This window comes from Macaca nemestrina, chromosome 1, assembly GCF_043159975.1.
Source record: "Macaca nemestrina isolate mMacNem1 chromosome 1, mMacNem.hap1, whole genome shotgun sequence".
Taxonomy (NCBI): Eukaryota; Metazoa; Chordata; class Mammalia; order Primates; family Cercopithecidae; genus Macaca; species Macaca nemestrina.
Window position 1 is genome coordinate 34,805,174 of NC_092125.1, and position 15,915 is coordinate 34,821,088.

The 15,915-nt window shown below is 43.9% G+C and overlaps 1 protein-coding gene across 4 annotated transcripts in view; it reads right to left on the minus strand.

Moving 5' to 3' along the window:
* Positions 1-15,915, minus strand: part of LOC105484476 (astrotactin 1) — a 382,581-nt gene that overhangs the window by 231,201 nt on the left and 135,465 nt on the right. For 3 of the 4 annotated variants that reach the window (XM_071076083.1, XM_071076081.1, XM_071076082.1), the window contains exons 3-7: positions 13,586-13,979; positions 11,942-12,088; positions 10,767-10,874; positions 5,748-5,897; positions 4,562-4,753 (exon numbers count right to left, since the gene is read on the minus strand). In XM_071076083.1, coding sequence (XP_070932184.1) covers positions 4,562-4,753; positions 5,748-5,897; positions 10,767-10,874; positions 11,942-12,088; positions 13,586-13,979 — 991 coding nt within the window. The remainder of the gene's footprint in view (positions 1-4,561; positions 4,754-5,747; positions 5,898-10,766; positions 10,875-11,941; positions 12,089-13,585; positions 13,980-15,915) is intronic. The other variant, XM_011746132.2, reaches the window with a different exon arrangement.

A 15,915-nucleotide genomic window follows, 5' to 3' on the forward strand; every position in this document is an offset into this window, starting at 1 on the left:
CTTGCAAAGTGCAGGGAAAGTCAACCTCTGGCTGCATCCGGGGAGCATCAAGTCATGCAGCCCTAGTGCTTTGCTGTTAGCCCAACTTAACCAGAGGCACACCTGGGGTTACAAACCTGGGGACATGTGGGAGAGAATGTCAGAGTGCAGTTGGCAAAGGGGGTTAATGGCAAAGCATCAGGGGGCTGGGGCTCTGCTGCAGTCACACAGAAGTGAAACAATTCTAAACCTTCTGCCTTAGTTCCTTTCCTGCAGCTTGAGCAGTGGGAACAGGTTTGAATAATGGTCAGGAGTGTGAGTTCTGAGTCAGGCAGCCTGAGTTTGAAGTCCAGCTAGGTCATTAAACTAGGTAAGTGATGTTGGGCAGATAAGTCAACAATTCTGTAAAATGGGGATAAGAGTACCATCTACTTCATGGTGTTACAGTGAAGCTCCAATTACATAAGCTAAGTAAAACACAATGCTTGACACATAGTGAGCTCTCAAACATCACCTATCCTTATTTTTACCGAAAACCATTTTTTTCTAGGCATTTCCCACCAGTCTCAGCTGACCTGGAAGGGCACACAGTAGGCTTTCTGAAATTGTCAATGCAATGAACCTAACTCACATGCATGCTGAATTACCAGACAGCTAAATGATAGGAACATAAATTGTCATAGAATGAGAATGGTTAGAAGAGGTCACAGTGCTCAGCAGAAGACTGGGAATGGCGGGCATACCTTGGGGTACCAGCCTACCATTTCTCAAGTGCATCCAAGTTCAAATTGGAAAGACTTTGGGCACTTGATGATCTTAAGAGCATTTGCTAGTGCTTAGTATATCCCATGCATTGGGCTGAGTGCTCTAGGTACGTTACATCCCTCCCAGGTAGCATGTTGCTAGAATAGAAATACAGAGGGAGGCTGGAATGAAAAACACATCAGCAAGTTTTCTCCAGCTCCAGTTCTTCCATAGATTCCTGATACATCTTTAAAAGGTCTATAAATTGCACAAGAAAGATATAAAGAGGGAGCAAAACAATGTTTTTTCTATCTTTATCTTTTCTTTTTATTCTATTTATTTATTTCTTTGAGACAGGGTCTCATTCTGTCACTCTGGCTAGAGTACAACAGTCCAATCTCTGCTCACTGCAGCCTCGACCTCCCAGACTCATGCAATCCTTTTGCCTCAGCCTCCCAAGTAGCTAGAACTACAGGTGTTGCACCACCCACCATGCCTGTTTAATTTTTTGTATTTTTATTAGAGACAGGGTGTATGTCATGTTGTCCAGGCTGATCTCGAATTCCTGGGCTCAAGCAATCTGCCTCCCTCAGCCTCCCAAAGTGCTGGGATTATAGGTGTGAGCCGCCACACCCAGCCTGTCTTTGTCTTTTCTCTCCTGCCTTAGTGTATAAGTTTTCTATTGCTACAGTAAAAGCATACCACAAACAAAGTAGTTTAAAACAACATAAATTTATTATCTTACCAGAATTTTAACATGAGTTTCACTTGGCTAAAATCAAGGCGTCTATAGAGCTATGTGGTCTTCTGGAGTCACCCGGGAGAATATATTTTCTTTATTCTTGCCTTTTCCAGTTTCTAGAGGCTGCTGACATTCCTTGGCTCATGCTTCCTTCCTCCATTCTCAAAGTCTGTAATGGCTGCTTGAGTCCCCACATCACACCACTCTGACCTCCTCTTCTACCTCCCTATTTCACTTTTAAGAATACTTGTGATTACATTGTGACCACTCAGATAATCTTCCCCCAAAATCTCCGTTTTAAAGCTAGTTGGTTAGCAACCTCCATTCCATATGCATCACTAATTCTCCTTTGCCATGTAACATGACACATTCGCAGGTCCTGGAGATGAGAATGTGGACAATTTTGGGAGTGCATTATTGTGTGTCTCACGCCTGGTGTTCTGGAGCATGGTGCAGGTGACAGGTAAACAGAGACTCCCTCGGGGACGCTTTTAGGAAGGATGCCTGAGGAGAGCTCCAGGCACCAGGAAGCTGCTCCTTTGCAGTGACTGAGCATCTGTGTTTGTGTGTGTGTGTGTGTGTGTGTGTGTGTGTAAAAGTACACAAGTGCACTGCACAGCTCCATGCATCCATATGGGCAGACCCCTCAGTATGGCTGGGAAAGCACATGTCCCAACACTATGACATTTCCAAGTAAGCTAGCTAGAGGATTTCAAAAATAACGTCGACTTGACTTGAAGCCAATTCCCACACTCAGCTCTTGGGAGAAAGGCTCTGGGATGGAGTGTGGGAGGCGATAAAGTTTCTTACTGATGAGCGTGTGGGATGACCACATCACCAATGCTTTCCAATTCCAGCATTCATGAAAAGGAGAGTCTTCGCAGTATTGTTTCTCAGCTGCTACCCAAAATGAAGATGCTGCACCTTAGTTTTGTCTTGGGGTTTGGGATCTTATTTTTAGTCTTCCTCTGTGTCTTTCCAATTGGAAATTCATTCATTGTCACAGACACTGAGAAGCCATTAGCAGGGGAGGGGCTTCCCAAAGTCATTTTCAGCAAGGATTAGAAATGAGACATCTGGAAGGGACTGAAGAGTTGATGGGAGGGCTTTGCTGTGGACAAGCAGCTTCCTGGTGCACAGAACAGTAATGCTTAGTAATGGTTGTTGTTTAAATAGTTTTGAATGACAAATATGTTGGATCTGACATGTCTGGGGAAATTAAGCAACCCTTTATAAGCCCACCTTTGCAGATTTCATGATAAATAAAACACAGACTCTGCTTTAGGTAGCTGTGGGACTTTGGGCAAATCATGTAACTTCTTAAAGAATTCAAATGTGAATGTAAAGCATAGAGGCAGTTTATCATTGAGACCCCTCCAATCATAAAGCACCAATCTCTTGTTTTCACATGTAACTGAAGGTGCTTCCTTTTCTTTAAAATCCAAGTAGGAGCATCCAAAGTTCCTCTGGGGATCAAGCTTCTCTCAGAAGTGAGTGTAACAACTGAGATTGTCCCAAATCCTTCCAATCCAAGCCAGCTGGAGAACTAGGGTACCAGAGACTAGCTCAGTTGCATGGAGAGCCCCCACCTCTGAGATTAGCTCTTTTCAATTTCTCCCAAGCACACTAACTTTGGGCATGGTACACAGCCCATCTGTTTGGTTTGGTGTTTGCCTGACAGCGTGGGAGGAGCAGCAAGTAAGCACAGTCTTAGACTTCAGATGTTTAAAATGTTGTACTTTCTCCTCCATATGGGGGCCTAGAATCTCTGTGATGGGCCCACATAAAACAACTTTAACACCTAAGATGGTGAATTTTAGATGTTTCAGTTACCTGCTACTCTCCCAGAGGGATCTAGTCATAGATCATAGCAGAAGTAAGGGCTAGATATCTTAGACTCATCCTCTATTAAGATCTCTCCACCTCAGCACCTGAAGAAGATACGAGTGTGGTGGGCTGGGGTAAAGGGGGTTGGCAGGGGGTGGCTGCACATGATGTACAAAAAGCTCCAGGGTTTGGGCCCCAACTCCAGCAACATTTTGCTTGGGATTCTTAGATATCACTGTAACGCTTTCCTTTGCTCTAAGGGATCATACTACTTTGGGAAGGATCTATTTGTGGTACTCAATTTACCAAAACCAAGTCTTCGTAGAGACTACTGTAGGTGAATGTCTTCTACAGTGAAAGTGCAAAGCAGCCTGAAATAAGAGATCCATGCTCCTGGCTGTATTGGAACCCAAGAAGCAATGGGAGAGCTTTAATTCATGCCACACCAGAATTTGAACCCTCCCTCAGGGAAACCCCAGTTCCATTTGATAATATAACAGACTTGAAGACATTCCTACTCTTTGACCCAGTACTCTCTCACTAAGATTTTTCTGAAGAAAATAACTTCAAATGTGTCTAGCATTTATGTGTAAAGATGTTCATTTTAATAGTATTTATAAACATTAAAAATTTAAAGCATCCTAAATGTCAAATAATAGGGGACTGTTTAAATGAGCTATGATATAGACATACAATGGAATACCAAATGGCCATTAAAATTATGTGTTTGAGGATTATTTAATGATTCTGGAAAAGTTATGATGGAATGTTAAGTGAATAAAGCAGGAAAACTCTACTAGACATAGTATGCTTCTAGGAAGCCCCTAAAAATCATGCATAGAAAAGAGATCAGAAAGGAGGACATTAAAAATTTTAAAGTGACTTATCCAGGAGATAGAAATATAGATGATTATCATTTTCCTCTATAAACTTTTCTAATTTTTAAAAAGTTTTCTATAATAAACATGCATTAATTTTATCATCATAAAATGTCTAGCCCCAGTAGTTAAATATCCCCTGGCTGTGTGACAAATGGGTTATGGAACTCATCCTAAAACTGAGTTTTCTGGCTTGGAACTACAGTTAGGATCCTTCCAAGTCTTCTGCCAGAAAATGACCACAGTTTTGGCCAATAAGTTCTACGGCCCAACCACATGCTGGCAGTCCACATGGTCTAGGCTCGAGATGGCAGTGGGACAAGGGAGTTGGGAGGCATGGTCTGAATTTCAAGGGAGTGATTGTAAAAGGCATGATCTCTCTGACAGTTACCCGCTGCCCGGTGCTCCCGCCTACCAGTTTCGGGGTCACATTGGTGTTCACAGGGGTCCAGGAGCCGCCGGGCACAGAGGTCCATGGCCCAGGGTCCACTGGAGTTCTGCTGAGAGAAGAGAACCACTTGGGCAGGGTTCAGCCAGTCACTGGCATCCAGCTGGCTCCCCTCCAGCAAGATGAAGCGGCTCCCTGCAGGGTGAGAGAAAGGAAGCATGCCTATGTGTGCAACACAGCACACGTCCACAAGCCACTGAAGACAAGGAAATCCCAACCTGAGAATTAGTACCAATCAGAGATCCTAGCCCATCATTACTCCCAGAGCAAGGGATCAGCAGACAGAGCCTGGGCCATCACCTGGACCTCTGTGAGGCCAGACATTGAACTCTCCAGCCACAGAGTCCCCTGCTGCCTTGCTCCATTCCATCTTTCCAGGGTGTTCCTAAGGAACACAGGGACAGAAGAGCCCTGTGATGGCCATGGCATGGCTCCATCAGACCCAGCCACAGGCCCTGGCACTCCTCCAAGGAACAGGGGCTGCTGCCTGTCTTCACGTGCTATGAGAATTGCAGGCCCTCTAACACTGCGTGAAGTCTCCACCTCTTTGCAGCCTTACAGCAAGTCAGAGAACAGACATTAACAAGTCAATTAGGTGCTCTGGGCTTAAATGATTCAGGGACTCTCAGAACCTATATTACTCCTTCATTATATTGGGGTCCCCCTGGATGAAAGCAAATTATTACTTCTGAGTTCTAGGCTTACAGCAAGTTACTGCAATTAGGAATTTCTCACCCAGGCATACCAAACTAAAGCATGGCTAATTCTTAAACATCTCTACTACTCCACTTAGCTTTTTCCTTCTCAAAGGCTAAGGGAGTCTTGGGGCCTTCCTACCTCTAGCCAGTGGGCTGTGCATTTCTCTCAAAGACAGAGACATATTAAAAACAAACAAAAATGGGAGAGGGCATAGAGAAGAAGAGGTGATCACTTTAGTTTATTTTTTTAACTTGCTTTCTAAGTTCATCTATGGGCAGTACAATTGTATCCTAATCCTTACTTATTTCAGTTTGGTTTTCCCCCGATAGAGTAATAGGTAACAGTGACTCCTGTCTTCTCTAGCCTTTACCCAACTGGAAAACTTTCCTTTTTGGGGGGCAAGGTCACATCCTCAGAAGAATGGGCTCACCATCAGCAATCAGGTGCTCAGGGACATGCAGGGTGATCTTGACAACGAGAGGGCAGTTGACGTGAGAGGAGCACACGAGGCCAATCACACAGCTGGTGATGCTGATCAGGGTCAAGGTGGTCTTATTCACAGGACTTCGGGGAGAACCCACTGAAAGTGAGACAAAAGCAAGATACACGGTGGTAAAAAGTTTGGCATTGAGAATCCAACTTGGGCTTTTTGCCACCCATCCTGGCAAACAGGGGAGACAGCTGGCAAAACCAGCCCATGGAGGGAACTGTCTCTGGCTGCATGACCTCAGTGACCTTCTTCCTCACAGACACCATGCCATCAGTTGGAGTCAGAGGGGACTTGGCCAACTGGTGGCCCTCAAGGTCAATAATAGTCTGTTGACCATTTTCAGTCTTCCTGGGCCAAGTTCACAGGAGAAGTCATAGAGGGGGCATTCTCTTCCCCTAGTTGCCTTACTGAGCTCCAGGCATTTGCCAAGGGTGGGAGGGATGCTTTAATCCCACACTGTACCTCCCATCGCTCTTCACAGAGGGCACTCTGCACAGAGCAGCTCCACCCCCACGGTGCACACTGCTGCTCCAGGAGGAACTTCCTGAGCTGGAAGAGCTTGTGCTTACTCTGTGGGCAAGAGTTCTACCAAGTGACTCTTACTCTGTGAGACCTGGAATGAGGAAAACGGGGAATGTCTGCTCTGTATGAGCAGACAACGTTGTCACACCAGGATGCTCTCCACAGTCCTGGAATCACTGGAGGAAATAATCATTGCTGAGGATTAAGAAACACTCCCAGGGAGGTGGAAATAGGGATAGGGAGGGAAGGGGGTTTTGTTTCTTTATTTTTTTACGTACCACTGCTAATTTTTTTTAATTTTTTGTTTCTTGGCTTTTTTTTTTCCTGTTGGGGAGAAGATGAAATGCTGTTAAGCAGGGGAGCCTTATGCTTATGGAAGCAGAACAAATGTGGGAAAGTAAGAAAGCAAGACAACAAAATGTGTGGGTCTTTTGGAATTTTTTTCTCTTCTGTGTTAATATTTATTACTGATAGTAATAAAAGGCTTCCATTAAGGCAGACGTTGTGCTGAGTGTTTTACATATCTTATTTTATTTTTAATATTTGCTTTCCAACAATAAGCCTATGAGTCTGTATGGGAGCCACCCGCTTTACAGATGAGGCAAATAGATCTGTAAGAGTTGATGCTCCTTGTGGCAGTTAACACTCATCAACTGGTGATTGTGTGTCAGGCTCCAGTGCTCAGGGTTTGATGTGGCTCGTATCATTGACTAGTGTCCCCAGTCTTATGAGGCAGCTCCCCTGGAGCAATAGAGGGTTGGAGAGGCTGGAGAGCATGCCTAGTCCCAGGAAACTACTAACATGTGGAGCCAGATAAAAAAGGAGATCTAGGTGAGGTTTCAGGCTGCACGAACAATGCACTACTCAGTCTTTGGGCCCACTGGTGCCTTTGGAACTGATGTTCTCAGGAACACAGGTATGAGTTTTTGGTTTATGGATATACTTGTCCTTTAGGGGAGCAGTTTCCTCTGGGTACATGTGTTGGCAGTAGCTGGAAAGGAGAGACTTGAAGGCAGAAGGTAGTCTCTGGGTCCTCCGTCCTTGATAGATGGAAATATTCTGTTCATGTTACTATCCTTTCATAATAGAGTCTATTTTCCTAAGCTTACAGGTTTCCAGCCCAGCCCAGGCCTCAGATGCAGATTCACCTTCTCTCAAAACCTCACTACCTCCTCTCGCCACCTTCTCCCAAACCCCGCTCCTCCAACTACTTCCATTGCCCAGCCAATGGCACTGCCACCTATTTGTTTTCTCAAGTTTAAAAACTCCATTATATCCAACTCTTTCCTCTTGCTTACAAGCCACACCCCCACCCTGCCCTCACCAATGCCATTAAATCTTTGTCTCTTTAGGGTATGTACCCAGCAGTAGGATTGCTGGATCATATGGTAGCTGTATTTTTAGTCTTCTGAGGGACTTCCAAACTGTTCTTCATAGTGGTTGTACCAGTTTACATTCCTACCAGCAGTGTACAAGGGTTCACTTTTCTCCACATCCTCATCAGTGTTTGTTATTGCCTGTCTTTTGGGTATAAACCATTTTAACCGGGGTTAGATGATATCTCATTGTAGTTTTGATTTGCGTTTCTCTAATTTCATGTCCAAAACTTATCTGGCCTCCATTCTTTCCATCCCTCCCTACCGATATCATCTTATAGCTAAACCAAAGTAAAAGCCATCCATCTGTTCCCCTGCCTCAAGGTCACCCTGCTGTCACCTATTCTGCATGCTGTCCCTGGAAGGATGCTTCATGGAGCAGAGCAGACCAGGACATTGCTCTTTCATCAGGTCCAAGTCCCTTGGAATCAAGCTCATGTACTTTCTGGCTTTTGCTGGTCTTCTAACATTATTTCCTAAGAAACCCACAAACCTGCACCCTCAGCTCTATTCTAGTAAACATTTTACTGCTCCCTGACAAGACCATCATAGTTTATGTCTCAGTGACTCTGCACAGATTATTTCCTCCTCCACAGAAGGCCATTTTGTCACCTTGTCAGCCTAGTATACACCTACTCTTCAAGTCTCAGCTCAAACAACATCTCCCTGTAAACACTTCCCTGAAACCTCCAAGAACAGATTCTCACTAATTCCTTGGTGTTCTAGCCCTCGGTGCGCCCTGCCGTTATAGCTCTTATCACATAGAATCATCACTGTTTACAGGCAATTGCCACTGCTCTCGTGTGACTGAAATGACTTGCTACTGATATTCCTGTCTCTATGGTCTTTCTGCATCACCAACCCATAATCCAGCATCTCTACCTGGTTTCAGAACCTCCAATGGTTCCTTACACCCAACCGAGGCAAGCAGAAACTCAGTCACATGGCATGTGCATGGTCCTTTGTTAGCCATTTTCCAGCCTCATCCTACCATCTCGTGTGCGTATGTATTTATAACTTGATGACAGCTGCCATATTGAATGACTTTTACTTCCTTTAAAACACCATGTTCTTTTGTCCCTTCAAGGCTTTTTATGTGCTATTTTCCTTTACTAAAATGCCCTTATCCTAGACTTCTTCTCTTTTGAGAAACCTGGTACAGTGTGTGTGTGTGTGTATGTGTGTGTGTGTGTGTGTGTGTGTGTGTCCGGGTTCTAATTACTTTCTCCCTTTTCGCCTCCTATTGCTGCCAGGTAGGATTAACTGTCATCTCTTCTGAGTACTCTCTTCACTTTATTTATATTATTAAATTAAGCCTTATCACTGCCATATTTTCATGTTTCTACCACCTATCACAAACCTGACCCACAGCAGGAGGGTTATAAAATGTTTTTGTTGGTCTGATGGATATATCCAATCCAATTCAACAAACACTTACAAGCATCTGTTATAGGAAAAATCCTTCACTAGGCACTTTGCAAAAATAAATTAGGCATTCCCCACCCCTAAGAAGCTTACAGTCTAGTTAATAGCAGTAAAAAGTTGATGCATTAGGAGAGCTTGGTATTTAAAAGAAACAGTTTCATACTGTCAAGAAACTCTTTCTAATTCATTACCATGGGTTTTTCTGAAACAAGACTTTACTAAAGCAGGACACTCCCTGCTTTGATCAGGCCTGGATTAGCTGGGCCTAGGTTGGGTATCCACTGTCTATAAATATGTAATAAGTATCAAGGGAGATTGGGAGACCCTAATTCACATTATAGCCTCAGAGAAACTGGCCATTCAACATTAGAATACCCAGGGCCCCATTTATCTCTTGAGAAAAATGATGGAAATAACTTTTATTATGCTGATAGCAGTTAAGCCTATAGAAACTGGAATTTACAATCAAAAAGGCTTCTTCCAATCTCTGGGAAGAACACCTGTTATGAAGGGAATTCAAGTGGAGGTACGAGAGAGTAAAACTCTATATATCTTTCAGGAGACACTGGTTGACTATCAGTTGAGGAAAACGTTATCAAATGTAGCACAAGGAGATGCCACTCAAATATCTTCTACTGCATCTTACAGGGACTCTGCCTAAAATTCTTCAAGATGGGGCACTGTATAAATATGGGGCTGCATGATGGAGAGTTGTAACAGCAACAATAGGGATTTCATAGTGCTTTAGCAGTCTCCAAAAAGGCACATTTTAATATAATTTAATCCTGATAAAGCTCTATGTTCTATGCACAAGGTATTGTTGACTCATTTGACATGTGAGAGAACTGAAGCTCAGAGAATTTGTTTTCTTATCCAGTATCACACAGCAAATAACTGGTAAAGCTGACTGGAGCTTGTGCCCCAAACTCCCCTGGTGTGGCAGTGATACCAGTGAAGACAGAGGCAGTGGGAGCTATGGCCGCAATAGCCACAGTTGAAGCCACTGATCATGACAGTGAAGTGGCACACAGTGGCTCCATGGAAGGATAGCTCTGTACACGTGGAGGGGAATGGATTAGCCACCTTAACCCTGCTAGGGGGAAGGAAGGAACTTGGAGGCTCAGGGTCCTGTGATTCTACCAAGCAGGGGCTTAAAGGTCAAAGATAATTACACAGATTTTGAGGCCATAGATCACTCCTCAACTGCACTGCCCCAATCCTTACCTAGCTCAATACCAAGGCCAATGTGGTAGAGGAAGCAGGGGTACATATAGTATCCATCTTTCCACATACAACACACTTTATTAACTTTAATTCATTTGTCTAAACAGTAAAATATGACTACTGAGTCTTCCAGAAGAAATTGAGAGTCATCTGACCAAGAAATAGCCTTTCAAACAACTTGGAAACTTGTTTGAGAGTGCCATTATCTGGGAGAGATGATTCTCTGAAATTTTCCACTCTAGGCTCTTCTTTCTTCCTTAGGAGGAAACACCAGTCATGGTCCAAAAATTCTTCTTGCAGAAACTGGTTTTGTTCCATAGAGCCCACAACCCAACCCAACACCTCTTCACCTTCATGCGCCTCCCTCACCCCAAGACCCTTTACCACTTTCTGCCACTTCTATCATTCCTACCTCTACTACGCCTCCTGCTCCTTGAAGGATCCGTGTAAAAGGTCAGCTGGGGGTCATTTTCTGCCTCTGTGCCAGAATCCCCTTCAGGGTTCAAGAAGGCAGAACCAGCTGTAATGAAAGCAGCATGGCCAAGAAAACGTTTTCAGTTCTGATTTCATAATACCAAACCATTGGGCAAGTTCAATAGGAAAATCAACAAAAATTAAAGTAAGTTGACTGACAATCTGGGAGAAGTAGCCAAGGGGGTTGGGGCTTCCTCATACCCCCTTTGGAGATTTGTTGGAGAAGTAGACCATTAGGACAGCAGTCACTGGAGCTCTACCCTGCCCAGCCCACTTCCCTCTGACTAGGGCCATTTCTGGCACCTGCTAGAGAGGACCTCCAGGGAGAGTGGGTGGAATAGAAGGAAAGGGGAATTTACCTCATTAAAGGGTATGATTCTGTTAATATGAGACTATCTAAGGGGTATAGGAAATTACATCTTTGTGTTTTTTTCTGGCTCTAGAATTATATATATTTAATATAAAAAAGACAGAAGAGAATAAAGGAAATACATAAAACTATGTAAAGGGAACAATTCTAATGCCCTCTAAATCCTTTAAATCAGAGATAAACTCTGCTAACATTTCATGTGTATACTCTCTGGCTTTTGCTGACACAGAAACAAGTAACAGTTTTTTAATTTCTCTTTTAAAATGGCATTATGCCGTATCTTCTACTTTATAACTTCATTTTTTCCCATTTAATAGATGGGTGGTCAACTTTCCATATTAACAAATATAGATCTGTATTATTTCAAATGGCTGCATGGTAAGTGCTGGACAGTAGACAGATGTGCCAGGTAGTTAACCAATTCCCTGTTGATGGACATTTAAGCTATTTCCAATTTTTCGCTTGTTTAAACAATGCTGTGATGAACGGCCTTTTACACACTTCTTTGCATACTTGTCCAATTATTTCCTAAGAATAGACTCTTGTTGGTGAAATTACTTGGTCAAAAGGTTTGCACATTTACATTTTTTTTGGTAAGTGGCTTTTAACTGGCCTCCAGAAAGGCTGTGCTGGGGCACACCCCCTCTAGCCATGCGTGAGAGAATTGGTAGAAGATATTAATGGCCCTGCCTCTACCAATATGAAGGAATCCACCCGCAAACCCTAGCATCAGACATGCATACCTCTCGCTTTGTTGTTGATCCGCTTTCTCTGGCTGCTAGAGGTGTGAGAGAGAAGGGTGGCTTGCTGGTGGTTGGAGTCCACAGGGCTAGTGGCGATAATGTTATCTTTATACTTGTTCATCAGTGACAGCTTGGCATTGTCACTTCCTGTATAAGGAAAAGATGAGGCAAAAACTTCAAGAGAAAAGACCAAAAGAAAGGAAAAAGGAAATCTGCATAAATCAAGAAGATAAGGTCTCACAGAATTGAAATAAGACACGAGCCAACTGAGAGACTGGCTGCAAGAAACTGAAATACTGCTTTTTAATTTCTGAGGGACTGCAAAGTTACGGGAGAAGCAGTGAAGTCAGGGAATTACAACTGAAAATCCAATTCAACTATTATTATATTATGTATTATAATAATTCTGTATTGATAAGGTCAACACTTGTAACCCTTTGGCTAAATACAGACTGCAGATTTCTTTATTTTGGTCAGCACAGAGTTTTAAAAGAATTTGAATTTGTGTGCATTCAGGCAGAACATGCCCCTTCTCTTTCATCACAGTCTGCACCATCCCCTATTGTCTGACCTCCTTCTGCTTCACATATCTGTGTCATCTGTTGGCCTCCTAAAGGCATTTGAGTTGATAATAACCCCTGAGTACCATACGTCTACTTCGTGGGCTTAGCACTGCACCAGGTGTTATGGGGAATATGAAGAGATGTTGATGATATGTCCCCCATATTCTCAAGGAATTCGCAGGTTTTAAATCTTATTAGAAATTGGCTTTTCGTGTAGAATTTCCTGTAGAGAACAAGCAGAATAAAAACCTCTACATGTTTCCACTCTTTCAAGCCCCTCTGAAAGTTCATATATAGTAAGCAATGTTCAGCATCAAATATGTCTTCCTCAAAGATAATTGGGCAGTTCTTTGAAGGATCACCGTTAAGGGTTTATCTATGGAGATTTGCTGATTCATAGAAGTTTTAAAGAGAAATAGGTAGGCTACTGTAAAGGAAGAGTGCAGTCTTTCTCTCTCTGCAGTTTTGACCCTGATCTTGTTCATCTGGATTAGTTCTTCCAGCCAGTGTCTCCATAGATACACAATGCATCCAGGGTCTGATATCATGATTGCAATCCTTCATATTCTTTGAAGAAGTGCATCTCTTGTAGAGAGCACAGAGGCATGAGCAAGATAACATAACTAAAACACTCCAGGCCCAATTCTCAGGAGTCATAGGAAAAAGCAGATACCACTGTCCCCTCCACTTCAATGGAGAGTTAAATTGCCTAAGCAAATATACAATATACAAGAAATCATATACACATGTTCATTTTTCTTGCTATCTCATTTCCCAGAGGGTTGCTCATTACACACTAAAATGGCTCTAACTCACTCCTCTGTTGAACGTTACAGTATGTTGCTTCCAGTGCCTGGTGAAAGTGAAAAGAGATCCAATTTACATGGTTTTTCTGGTTTTCTAGATTAGAAAACAGCTCTCATCATCTCAGGCAACAGGTTATTCTTGCCTATCTAGGGAAGGGCACTGCCACATCACACTATGTAGGACAACCAGCTGTTGTCACATAGCTGTTCCTACCCACTCCCCGGCTCCTTGGGATGAAGGACCAAACAGCCCCTTGCCTTTCTCCCATCCCCACCTGGTGTGAGGTCCATCCCCGACTTTTCATTGCAGCCCTGCAGGGAGTCGAGGGTGCGCGTGACCTGGCTGGCAAAGTCCTCCCCTCCGTTCATGCACTCCCTCTGCAGGTGGTGGCGCAGATCAGTGATGTCATACTCATAGCCGTCCAGGATGGGTGTCTCCCGGATGCTCAGGGTGCCACTGGAGTTGTGGCCCTGCACGCGGGCGTTGCGCAGACTCTCCCGTCCATGCCCGCCAATCAGCACAGAAGGAATGTAGTGAATCTCGTTGGCTGCCTCGGCACTGGCACTCTTCTGGGGCTGGGGGACCCGGCGGCGTTTGCACCAGCGCCGGCGAGTATACAGGATCATCACCAGGCACAAGATGGACAGCAGCAGAGCGATCATGCCACCCTAGGAAGAGAGGACCACAGATGGGTGTGGGAAGATGGGCAGGCTCCTCCCACAAAGAGTCATTGCTCCTTCCGCCACCACCATTCATCACTTATTTATGCATTCATTCATTCAACTGTATTAAGCATTTGTAGCAAGCATCATTCAGCAGTCAAGGGAAAGTCTGCTGTGACTGGTATTTAGGGTGAGAGAAAAATGGAGCGGGGATGACCAGTGCATCATTTCAAGTGATCCAGTTCCTTCGGGCTTAGCAAACAATTTGAAGAAAGAAGTCTTTGTGAGTGTGTGTGAGTGTGTGTGTGTGTGAGAGTGTGTGTGTGTGTGTGTGTGTGTGATTTCAGCTGCAAAAACAGGGGAAAGTGTTTATTTGTTAAATCAAATCTGCCACACACAAAGCTGGTTTCAGGACTTTATTTTTTTAGCAATTTGGGGTGGCATCTGGTTTCTTCCTGTCTCACGTCTAAAGATCAATCATAGATTCTAACAGTGGTTCCACCAATTATCAGTGGGTCCTATAAATTCTAAACCTCAGATCCCTCATCTGTATAATGGAGAAGACACCACTTAACTACCCAGGGTGGTTGTAAGAATTAGGTTAGCTAACTATGTAAAGTGCCTAGCATAAGATATCTCACATAATCAAAGCTGCTCTCAGCATAACCTTAAATGTCGCCATCTGAGTAACTGGCCCAGCAGGAAAAACCATTGACAAATCTGAATTGAAATTTACATCCATCAGGAATTTACCACCAAGTGTGGGGAGGAATCTCATCATTTGAACATGACTTTTTGGGTCACAGATTTCCCTTAACCATACAGTCCTGAGTGATGTTCCCCCTTCTTACTAAAGCTCAGGGGAAGGGATTGAGACGCAAGTCCTGAAGTCAGGCTGGTGGAGGAGTTACTTTCCGGTGCTCAAAGGCCAACACCTCGAAGGCCATTCCTTACAAATGAGGACACCACGCTGCTGCCTATCAGAGGTGAGGATGCAGGACTCAGTGAGACTGAACACATGGCCTTGACGTCACCGGGGCAGCATTTAGAGGGACAGCCTTTAAGCTTGGTGCTGCACGGCACTCGGTGGGCATAAATCTTCCAGTGCACAATCTCTATTCACTCCCTTTATTTTGGTCAATATCTTTCCAAACCTATTTAATTAGGCTAGCATGTGCCAAATGATTTTTCTCTCAATCTTGGGCTTCAATCATACCTCCCTATCAAATAAGCTAGAGATAAAAATCCGCTACTAATTCCCAGAGGGCCCACCTGCATAAGACTAGGTCAAGAGTATGCCCCCAAATACATTAAAGGGGCTTTTCCAGTCTCATAATAATTATGCCTTAGATTTATAAAATTCCTTTCCCTGAAAATCTTCCTATTTATCCTCCCTCTTTCACCATCACTGTAAGCAAAGGAATAGACACACACACACACACACACACACATACACTGCCACTTTCAAGCAGGCAGCACAGAGGAGCAGAGACACGAGGCAACAGAGTCAGCTGCCAAGTGACAGGCTATATCATGTGACTTGTTGGGGACAGATGTATGCTGACCTCCTGGTTTTCAATTCTTTCTTTTTTTTGCAGAACCCTTTCTCCTGGTGCAAGCTCTTATGCAAGTAATGCAAGCACAGAGAAAGAGTAAACATGCTCAGGTTCCATTGTGGGTAGGAGTCCAAAGCCAAGTATTCTAGGTCCTTGCTAACTGCTACCTCCACTCCCATCTATCCTGGCAGCCCTGCAGACACACACGCAGAGCTCCTGGGACCCCACAGAATACTGCCTAGAAGACACAGCGCCTCCACAGTGCTGTGCCACTCATTGACAGTGACTGTTTGTGTCCAAACCAACAGTTTTTTTTTTTTTTTAAACAGAACCTGTATCTCAGAGTCAGAGCTAACTTTTCCTTCACCTCAAATTGAAATTGCAAC